The sequence below is a fragment of the Bos indicus x Bos taurus genome, chromosome 1 (genome assembly GCF_003369695.1).
Source record: "Bos indicus x Bos taurus breed Angus x Brahman F1 hybrid chromosome 1, Bos_hybrid_MaternalHap_v2.0, whole genome shotgun sequence".
In the NCBI taxonomy this organism is placed as follows: Eukaryota; Metazoa; Chordata; class Mammalia; order Artiodactyla; family Bovidae; genus Bos; species Bos indicus x Bos taurus.
In genome coordinates this window covers 44911204-44922853 of record NC_040076.1, presented here as the reverse complement: position 1 = coordinate 44922853, position 11650 = coordinate 44911204, and the positions used below count along the sequence as shown (strand labels likewise).

At 37.9% G+C, this 11650-nt stretch overlaps 1 protein-coding gene across 2 annotated transcripts in view; it reads right to left on the bottom strand.

Annotated features, from left to right (window-relative positions):
• Positions 1-501: 501 nt before the first annotated feature.
• The window catches only part of ADGRG7 (adhesion G protein-coupled receptor G7), a 71140-nt gene continuing 59991 nt past the window's right edge, over positions 502-11650 (bottom strand). The window contains exons 14-16 of one of the 2 annotated variants that reach the window (XM_027552069.1): positions 10666-10821; positions 8444-8600; positions 502-1203 (exon numbers count right to left, since the gene is read on the bottom strand). In XM_027552069.1, coding sequence (XP_027407870.1) covers positions 955-1203; positions 8444-8600; positions 10666-10821 — 562 coding nt within the window. In that variant the 3' untranslated portion in view covers positions 502-954. The remainder of the gene's footprint in view (positions 1204-8443; positions 8601-10665; positions 10822-11650) is intronic. The other variant, XM_027552075.1, reaches the window with a different exon arrangement.

The window sequence follows — 11650 nt, the reverse complement described above, 5'->3', positions numbered from 1 at the left end:
GTTCTTTGAGGCATGGTGAGAATGGTATGCCACAGCTTACTTGACATTTGTTAGTCCCTTAGCTCAGTGCACTCACAGCAGGTGCCTCGTTCGTGACAAAACAGAACACAGCATTTCAAAGACTCTATCTCCGAAGTCCGAAGTCCGGTGGGAGTGCTCTCCAACCCAGTGGAGGTCATTTTTTATTTAGGAAGCCATTCATAATTCCAGTGTTTGAAACCTCATGAGCAGCTGGATCTTTTAGAAGTCATAAGGGGTGATAGTGACTAAGTTTTCATTTTCTGAGCCTCACTGTCATTTCATCAATAAAAGGTTAGATGTATCAAGAACTGGAAGGAAATAGAGGCTTTAGCAACCAGCTCATTTTTCTATGTCTCACTTCCCAATTCTCATGGAATCAATTGCTCTGGGCATAAAATATGCTTTTTGTTTTAACAGGAAAAAAAAAAAAAGCCTTTCCAGAGGTTAAATAAGTGCAAAGTTCTTGACTGGAAATAAAAGTACAGGCACATACAAATTTAATATATTCACAGATCAGAAGTATGATACATACAAGCAACTCCTTGTAGTGTTCACCAGAAATCATTTTGTTCTGGGGGGGTAAATTTTTCTCTTCATGTCCTTTTTGGTAAATCATAAAAGAATTTGTTTTAGGTTCTATATTTTTATCAAACTTTGTCACACAGACTTTATGATGTAGGGAGCAATGATAATCGAATTATCTTGAAAGCTGAGTGGAACTCTTCATTTCACTGGGGTAAGACTCTATTGAATAATAGAAAAACTACCAAATCCACCATTCCTGATGATAATAAACAACAAGTGTTATCTAAGTCTTAACTTTAAGCAAAATATACTGAGGGAGATTTTATGAGAAGACTGGATAATAAAGGAAGGAAATGGAAAAAGTGAGCTGAATAAAAAGAGGGCCACAAAAGGTAACAGTTTTACTGTCTAGGTGCTTGGGTTTACTTGATCACTCTCAGACATCTCCTCGCTAAGTGTAGATGGCTCCAGCAGCCTAAAACGTTCATTTAGGGCTGGAAATGACCGGATCATGTTATACATCCTCACATGCAGCCTCGGCTTTGACGGCAGCACCTTCACTCTCCCAGCGGTGGACGACAATGACTTCAATACTTCGGAAGCTTTGCTCTGGAAGATTTTTGTTCTCACAGTGTAGAGGATAAAAATTTGCAATCCCTGGCAGACAGAATAAAAGTTTAATATTAGATAAGTATTGAGACACAGAATCAGGGAAGAAATTGTATTTCACCCTGCCACCCCACCCTTCTTTGTGGCTGAGAACCTGAGTTTACCAGTCTGCAACGAACTGCTACATACTTTTTTTTCTATGAAGATTGAGGCAATGTTCTTCTCATATTTGAAGAACTGTATGTAAGTAGTAGACTTAAGAGACCTGAGTTCAGGTCCCCATTTGTCACATGTTGGCTGTGCAAAGGACAGGCTTGTTTTCCTCCTGACACCAACCAATTCTGACACCAACTGGGTGTCCTACAATTCAATTCTGATGCTAACTACACAGAGTCCATGTCAGACCCTACAGGCAAAGGGCTCAGTCCCACAGGACTGCCCTCATAATGGTGCCAGTCATGGGTATTATGTCCCCAGGCAATCTACTCTTCTGTTCAACTTGACTACTGCCTCCCCACATCAGGTTGGGTAATTTGCTAGAAGGACTCACAGAACTCACTCACAACAGAGTTTACTTACTGTTACCTGTTTACTATAAAGGATACAAGTCAGGAACAACCAGTCAGAAGAGATTACAGGGCAAGAGCATGGAGCTTCCATGGTCCCTCTGAGTGTCACCCTCCCAGCACTTCAATCTGTTCACCAACTTGCAGGCTCTCCAAACCTCTTCATTTAGGGTTTTTTATAAAGGCTTCAATGGTACCCCACTCCAGTACCCTTGCCTGGAAAATCCCATAGACGGAGAAGCCTGGTAGGCTGCAGTCCATGGGGTCTCTAAGACTGAGTGACTTCACTTTCACTTTTCACTTTCATGCATTGGAGAAGGAAATGGCAGCCCATTCCAGTATTCTTGCCTGGAGAATCCCAGGGACAGAGGAGCCTGGTGGGCTGCTGTCTATAGGGTCGCACAGAGTCGGACACAACTGAAGTGACTTAGCAGCATAAAGGTTTCATTACACAGATGTGATCAATTAAATCATTAGCTGTTGGTGAATGACTCAATATCCAACCCTTCTCCCATCCCTGGAGGTTGGGGAGTGGGCTGGAAGTTCCAAACTTCTAATCAAGCCTTGGTCTTTCTGGTGACCAGCTTCTATCCTGAAGCTATCTAGGGACCTCAGCCACCCGTCATCTTATTAGCATGCAGAAAACTCAGGGAGTCCAAAGATTAAAGGATCTGTGTGCCAGGAACTGAAGACAAAGACCAAATATTTAGTATACCACAGTAACTTTGTTCTTTTTTTAGTATCTGTGATCTTCAGTTTCCTAAATGGGTAGATTGACCATGGGTTCCCTAATTCTTCTTACAGTTCTAGTATTCTGTGATTCTACATTTCTTGAATTTTTGGTAAAATAACTAGAAATGTGATACATTTAAGGACAAAAAAAAAATTTAATCCACTTCTATTCACTGCTTTTCTGTACTTTACATAAGAAGACCAGATATGCATGAGGAATTAAACCACAGAAGACTGAACACTATTTCCCATACATTTTCAAAATGTATAGAACCACTTTTTGCATTCTTATTAATATCAGACACATGCTTGTCATTCAATATTCATCATTTAATCCTTCTCATTTAGTCCTAATATCAATCCTATAAAATAAGGTTTATTACCCTATGTTATGACTTCCCTGGTGGCTCAGAGGTTAAAGCGTCCGCCTCCAATGCAGGAGACCTTGGTTCGATCCCTGGGTCAGGAAGATCCCCTGGAGAAGGAAATGGTAACCCACTCCAGTATTCTTGCCTGGAGAATCCCATGGACAGAGAAGCCTGGTAGGCTACAGTCCATGGGGTCCCAAAGAGTCAGACACAACTGAGCGACTTCACTTCACCCTATGTTACATATAAGGAAACTATGGATTTTCCAGGCAAGAGTACTGGAGTGGGGTGCCATTGCCTTCTCCTAAGGAAACTACAGTTTAGATAAATTAAGTAACTTGCCTAAAATTAACACAACCAGTAATCAGTAGAGTCTGGAACTAAACTATATGTTTGGCTCCAAAACTCCAGTATCTGATACATTACTCTGTCTCTTGCTTGTAATATAAAGGTCGTATAAAGTACATTATAGCATCTAAAAGACCCCTGATAATTCCTCATTAATATCCTTTGTGGAAAAGTAAATAACATCCATAGTTGAGTTGAGAGTATTGTACCAATGTTCATTTCTTGATTTTAACAATGTTATACAAGATATTATCATTGGGAAAAGCTGGGCAAAGAGTATAGGGGAACTGTATACTGTCTTTGCGATTTCTTATGTAAGACTATTTAAAAATATAAAAACTATTTTAAAAAATTCATGGATGTCTCCCAGATTGATACCTACTAGGTCCAAGCCTTAAAAAGATTATTTCTAGAATCATATATGAATACCATTACAGGAGACTTCTGGTGCTATGGTTAGATAACTCTGAGCGTTTGACTAATAGGATCAATACATATTGGCTAGGGATACACTAGATCTCTGGCCAAAAGCAGGAAGATTAACTTGATTGTTACCCAATGGGTGGTATCTACTCCCCTGAAGAAGGCCTTGATGACACGAGGGTGTTTTCAACGGGACATAGGTTTCTGGAGGACAAAAGTGGCCACTGGTCATCCTGATTATTCAAGGGAGAGAAATTTGCTTTGGAGACATGAAGATCTGGGCCCTGGAAAAGCATCATTTTTGTGCAGTACATGATTTCACCTGGATTTTCCAGAATTCAAACTCTAAGGTAAAGATAAGGCTGGATAGAATTTCTGGTTGTACAATAATTAGGAAAAGACCTAGACCATGAAGAATTCATAAAGACACCATCCTGCAGGATCCTGTGCTCCCTAAAATCCCAAAGATGTTATCTGAAAAGACAAAATGTATGGGTCAAACTAATTCTCGCTAGCACAAAGATCAAATTGTACCTTTTAAGTAATACTTGTAACACTCAGTAAAATATTTATTAGAATTATAGATTATTCTAAACCTAGAAGGAGCCTTCCATGTGAACTAAGCTAGTTGTTCCTACTCCTTAGTATCCATAACAATTATTTGGAGCCCTTGTTTAGCATGAAGATTTCTAGCTCTTACCTCACAGGTTCTGACTGAGTAGGTAAGGGGTGAGGCTCAGGAATTAGCATTCTAACACATCATGTAAATTCTGATGTAGGCAATATTCAGGCCCACTTTGTAAAACACTGTGTGAATGTTAACAGCCCCACTTCATTATATATTTTACCTGCCTCAATCAGAAAAGTTGTGTGACTCCTAAAATCATATGAATCATTCATTGTAAAGCTGGAAGATAGCTTAAATCTCTTTTTAGTTCAATGCTCTTGCCAAATGACCACCTTCAACTTTACCATAAAGTATTAACATTTTGCAATGAGTCTCTATTTTGTAATATGTCTCTCCTGTGCATGGAGGAGAAAAATATCCTTGCCTAGCTCTTCTTTTAGATACTTTTCTAAATTACCAGTCACTTTAGGTGATAATTCCATGATTCGGCTGGCAATCCCAGACTAAGCTTACACTACTTATTGTCCTTCTGGGGAGTTTCCCTTGGGTGTTGCAACCAGTAAAGGTCTGCCTTATAGCCATTCAAATTTGGTGGCAGGCACACATCTACTTTTTTTTTTTTGAAGGATAATTGCTTTAGAGAATTTTGTTGTTTTCTGTCAAACCTCAACATGAATCAGCTATAGGTATACATATATCCCCTCCCTTTTGAAACATCTATTGTTTAATGGAATTATTCTCAAAAAATGCCTGAGAGGGCTGCCTGGGATACAGGGCGAGGTCCTACAAACATTAAACATGGTGGCAGCAATTCAGACAGCCAAGCAGCTCCCCACACTGCACACAGCTCCCTGCACTTGAAGCTTACAGGTAAATAATCTATGTGGATTGTATCAGTGTCACTTTCCTGAGTTTTATTATACATATTATAGTCATATAAGATGCTATCACTGGAAGAGCTTGGTGAAGGCTACATAGGAACTCTCTGTACTATTTTTATAACTTCTTATGAGTTCAAAATTATTTCAAAAAATATTCTAAGGGGTTATATAAGACTGAGAAGAAGAAAAAAATTCTGACCTGTCTCAGTTTTTCCACAACATAAAAATCTCAATAAAGTCTATGCGATTTCAATGGGAAAAAACAAAGATTATTGCCAAGAATTAAATGCCAAGCTAATCTGGAATCCATGTGCCATGGTACCTAAAGAAAAATTATCAGATAGAAAAGTCCTCATTAGTATTTACTAACTAACCATTAAACAATTACTCCAAAAACATCCTATCATTAATGAGAAATTCATTAAAATTAAAAAGTCAAAATAACATGACATTCCAATATAGAAGGACTGGCAAAAGGCATTGGCGGTAATGTAAGCTGATGCAGCCACTGTGGTACACAGTATGGAGGTTCCTCAAAAAAACTAAATATAGAACGACCATATGATCAAGTGGTTTCACTCCTGAGCATATAGCCTAAGAAAACAAAAACAATAATTCAAAAAGATATGTGCACCCAAATGTTCATTAACAACATTTACAATAGCCAAGATATGGAAACAACCTAAGAAGAAGAGTACATTAATTATACTGAAGTATAAATTCACTCTGCCAGCTCAGAAAAGATGAAACTCCATGTACTGATGGAAAAGCCCTTGTAATACATTTCATCAGAGCAAAAGGCAATGTTCACTATAGGAAGAGGCGCAGAATAAGAAGCACAGAGAGAAATTCCTGATCTTAAGGTAAGTCTTTCAATAATGCCTCCTTGTTTTATTTGAAACTTTTGACATTCCCCCTGTATAATACATGGGCTTCCTGGTGGCTCAGTGGTAAAGACTGCATCTGCTAATGCAGGAGATGCAGATTTGATTGCTGGGGTAGGAAGATCCCCTGGAGAAGGAAATGGCAACCTACTCCAGTTCCAGTATTCTTGCCTGGGAAATCCCATGGACAGAGTAACCTGGCAGGCTACAGTCCATAGGGTAACAAAAGAGTCAGACACAACTTAGGAGCTAAACAACAACAATATATAATACACAAATACGAATGAATAAAAACAAAAATGTTCTGAAGTCAAACAAAATTTTTTATTTTCAGTTACCATTTGGATTCATCTATATGACTATTTTTTCATGATGAAAATCAGAAGGTGACCATAATTCTTAATCTAAATGTTGAGCTTCTCACAGTGGATACTCCCAAAATGTTAACAGAATGGTTTCCAAAGAAGGAAAGAATATAAATTTTCCATTCAGATATTTTAAACAAGTATGAATGAAATTTTTAAAAGATTTATTATTTTAAATATATTCTTGAGATAAGACTCAAGAATAAAAGCATTTTCAGTCTTATGTGTGACATCCTACGTATGTCACAAAAACAACTTCATAAGGTTCTGTTCCTATCAAAGCAATTATTTCCAATTATTTTTCAATAAAGTCTTTTAAAAGTTAAATAATCATAAAATTTCAAAAAAGGGAGAAAAAAAATTCAGCCAACCCCACAGGGGTCCAGGCTCCAGGGACCAGTACAACACTGACCATACTAACCACCATGAGGCTCCTTGGACCTGCTGCATGGAAGAGAAGGAAAGGTGGTGCTCGCCAGGCTAGCTGCTTGACAGAACCCCTTCTGCTTGGAGGACTAACATGGTTCAACTGTATTGAAATTATATTCCATGAACTCCAGCTCAGGAAAGGATATAGTAGATAAGCCATAAAAATATTTTTCTTCCGCTTTCCTCAAAGTGTATTAAGAATAGAGTCACCTAAAGTTAACTAAGCAGTGACCTTCAGAGAGTTTTAAGATAAGAAAGTTTGATCCAAGGTGGTATCATCTCTGCCACTGCATGGTCTGCTACTGAAAGGTTGTTACTGAACGAAAAGACGCCGGGATTCTTGGCCTCCAGAGGAGAAGAATTCAATCCAGGGCCAGAGACAAGGCTTGATCAGATCACTCAGAGCTTTTGTGTAATAAAGTTTTATTAAAGTATAAAGGAGAAAGAGAAAGCTTCTGACATAGGCATCAGAAGGGGGCAGAAAGAGTACCCCACTGTTAGTCTTCAGCTGGATAGTCACTAGCAGTCTGTTAATGAAAGAAAGGAATATCTTAAAACTCAGAATGGCACCAGGCCCCTCATCCATAAGAAGCATTTAGGGATAATCTTGGCACCATATGATTCATCCCGGGCCATAAAATGATTGACTTGAATCTTATAGAAGGGCAGATTACCATACAAATAGTTTTGTTTACATAGATTGCTGCTGCTGCTGCTGCTGCTAAGTCGCTTCAGTCGTGTCCGACTGTGTGCGACCCCATAGACGGCAGCCCATTAGGCTCCTCTGTCCCTGGGATTCTCCAGGCAAGAATACTGGAGCAGATTGTCATTTTCTCCTCCAGGGGACCTTCCCAACCCAGGGATCAAACCCTGGTCTCCTGCATTGCAGGCAGATTCTTTGCCATCTGCTGCTGCTGCTGCGTCGCTTCAGTAGTGCCCGACTCTGTGCGACCCCATAGACGGCAGCCAACCAGGCTTCCCATCCCTGGGGTTCTCCAGGCAAGAACACTGGAGTGGGTTGCCATTTCCTTCTCCAATGCATGAAAGTGAAAAGTGAAAGTGAAGTCGCTCAGTCATGCCCGACTCTTAGCGACCCCATGGACTGCAGCCTACCAGGCTCCTCCGTCCATGGGATTTTCCAGGCAAGAGTACTGGAGTGGGTTGCCATTGCCTTCTCCATTACATAGATTAGGGGAACAATATCTGAGTATAACATACTGGTTTGTCAAGTAGGTTCTGAGCCATTAGGCTGAACCAACTTGAAGACAGAGTCTGGGGTAAATGCATAGTACATCAACATAGCTTAAGACAAACATTTCCCTAAGAAAAATGCATTGTTAACTCAAGGTTTGAGAATAGTTAACTTCAGGTGAAACCAGGTGTCAGTATGGCAACACAGCATTTTAAGAAAAACCTCCTTTTAAATTTGTATGGCAAAACCAATACAATATTGTAAAGTAAAAAAAAAAATAAATAAATAATAAAACTAAAAAAAATTTTTTGTATAGAGAAGGAAAAAAATATCGCTAGTTTGTTCCTCCTCCCTCTTAAGAGAGATAAAAAGGTCTGACACTTGCAGCCTATTTCCTCTGACACTTGCAGCCTATTCCCTGGCCTTCCTGCCTGTTACCCTCTCACTACCTTCAGACTAATCCATACCATACCTGAGTTGTGTTGAAAACGCAGAATATGTAGCTGAAGATGAGCCTGATATCATCATTATCAGTTAGCATTAAGTATGCCAGAATCCAAGTAATTCCAAAGACGACTGCAACAGATAATGTGCTAAGAATCTTCTTTAGGGATGAAACCTTCTTTGTGCTAAATAAGAGAAAGCAAGAAAGAAAATAGGGTTCAATTCAGGTTCTTGTTTTTTTAATATCATTGTTAACCTCTTATTGAAAATACATGTCCAGCTCCACATATACACTGTTCATTAAACAACATTATGCTTCAGGTAGAAAAACCTATGTCACTCTGGATAAAATATATGTATATGAAAAGAAAGAGAGAGAAAGAAAGCAAGGAAGGAAGAAAAGAAGACAAAACGGTGGTATCTGTTTAAAAGCTCAAGCATAAATACTTCCTTAAATATAGGCAAATTTCACAAAGAATCAAGTTTTCCTTGGAATGAAATTTGATTTTAGTGATTATTACTACCGGATCAGTAATTCCTTTTTCAGGGATCTGGGACCTTTGCATGCTATAGGTTGATAAGCCTTTAAAGTGTAGACTTTCCTGTCAGGCTGTCTATATTCCTGGTATCTGAGCTGGGCCTTCTGACTTGCTTTGATCAGTGGGACATCAGCATTTGTTCCCCAAACAGAGGCTTGAAAGCATTCTGCTCATCAGAGCATGCCTTTTCTTATTGCCCTTTGAAACCCTGAGAGTACTATGTTAAGAAACCTGGACTGGTTTAATGGACAGTGAGACCACATGGAGCAGAGATAAGCTTCCCTAAGTAGTTCCCACTCAATACCAATCAACTACCAACATCAGCATGAAAGTGACTCATCCTAGATTATCCACCAGCATTCAAACTGGCCAAGACCAAAACAACCACCTGACCAACACTCAAACGTATGACAAATAATAAATATTTGTCAGTCTAAACTGTTAAATTTGGGGGTAATTTGTTATATAGCAAAACTTAACTGATACATAGAAGATAATTTGTTAAAAATTAAATTGTAACCTACTCTTCATTGTAATAAGTCAGTTTAAGAACCATGGGCTGTCAGTCAAAATTTTGAAATGAATTTGTTTGATGGCTATGGCCTAAATGATACTCCTCTGTATAAAGGAAATTTAAGAATTCACAATTAGGCTAATAAGACTTTACCAAAATTTTCTTCACTGCTAAAAAACAGGTTTGAATGAGTATAAGTGATAGTCTTTTCCCCACAGCTCCTCTCAATATAGGCTATCATCCATATAGGAAATATGATAATTACTCCTGACTGGTAAAGTACACATTTAAGATTACATTCATACTAATTATGATTGTTTTTCACCCATCTTTTCATACAAAATAGATCTATTTAGTGATCAATAAAGTTCACAGATATATTTACAGTAAGTCCACTTGGATTAAGCAGTCTTATAGAATTAAGCCTGAATTCATAGCTTCATTAGCACTGTGTTCTAACCAGTTCATGCTGTAGGATATGGAAGTGGGAGGACTGTATGTGTTTAATAGTTTCTCTTCTTTGTCTCTCCAATCAAAGCTCTTTCTGTATATCAGTGATGACAATGAAAATGCTTATTGAGGTCATAAAGGTTACAGAGAGGAATAATCAGTTCACGGGAAGTAATAAACCAGAGTGCACACACCCTATCTGCAGGGAATGTGGGCCCAATCTTGCCAGATGTTCTAATTTTTTCCAAGAAAAAATATAGTTTTTAAGTGAAATCTTTCAATTTTTATGTTTGCAACTAATATTCAAAAATTTAAAGTCATTATGTGATTCAGGCAACACATGTAAGATACAACCTACAGTTACTAGTCTGTGAAATGAAAATACAGTCACTGGCCTCTCCTTACAACCCTCTCATATTTTTAAGTATTTACATCTGATTTCATGAATATTTGGGACTGGGAGATAAAATTTTTTCCTTGATGCCTTTGAGTTTAGTTTTGTTAGGCTTATATAGCACAAAAGTAACTTAAGTAATGCAGTAGACTCACATTATAGCATCGATGTTGGAAGATGAGACGATTTACTTTCTGAGACAAAGTGTAAGAAAAAAATCTGTCCTGAAAACCACATATTCTTGCATTTTCCTGGAGTCTGAAAACTCTTCCAGGAGCAGTGAATATATCACTGTGCTATATTATGTACTATATGAACATGCCTGCCAACTTCTCATTCACTGGGAATCTTACCTTGTCAGATTCTGATTATTCTTCCACAGTACTTTGACTACAATGATAATAAACATAACAATGTTGCTGATGATGATAAGGGTCACAGGTACAATGAATGACCACAACAATGGACTTGCTATCAAACCACTGCTTCCTTGAGTTGCCAGCCAGCAGCTATGGAGAGAAAAGAAATGATTTCAGCAAACTAAGAAAAGTATACAAACTCTTCTCTATGCTGTTCACACTACTGATATTCACTCGACTGAAAGACCTGCTAAAAGTCAGTATCCCTTTGTCTTATATATACTGGACATGATTTTCAAGAATTCAATTGACTAGAAAAATGAAATGCACTGATACTGCCAAATTTCTCTGTGAGACTGTATTGTCTAGGAGAAAGGAAGTAGACTTCTGAGTCAGGTGGTCCTAAATTTAAAAGTCCCTCTCTGTCACTTAAAAGGTGTTTGATGTTAGGTAAATTATTATTTTATATTTGAATATGTAACACACTCAGATGGCTCAAAATTTTAAAGGTATAAATTATCATAGAGAGATAAGACCCTTCCTACAACTATCCCTGGTCACCTAGTTTTTATCTCTGGTGGTATTCACTGTTTCTTGTGTATTCTTCTCGAGTTAGGCTATGTATACACTGGCAAAGGTATACATTTTCCTAATTCTGAAGCAAATGATAACATATGATACTTCTTACTTTAATTAAAAACATATCTTAGAGATTATTCCATATCAGAATATAAAGATTATCTTCATGATTTTTCACAGCTGCATATTATTCCATTATTTCATTATACCATAAATTATTTAAACTCTCATTAATAGACATTTTTAAAAATTTAATGATTAAAATTATTTGATTAGTTCTTTAAACTTGCTGCATCTGTTTTTATATATATATATATTTTTTTTTTTTTTTTGACTGTGCTGACTGTGCTGGGTCTTGGTTGCTGTGTGGGGTTTTCTCTAGTTACAGAGAGCAGGGGCT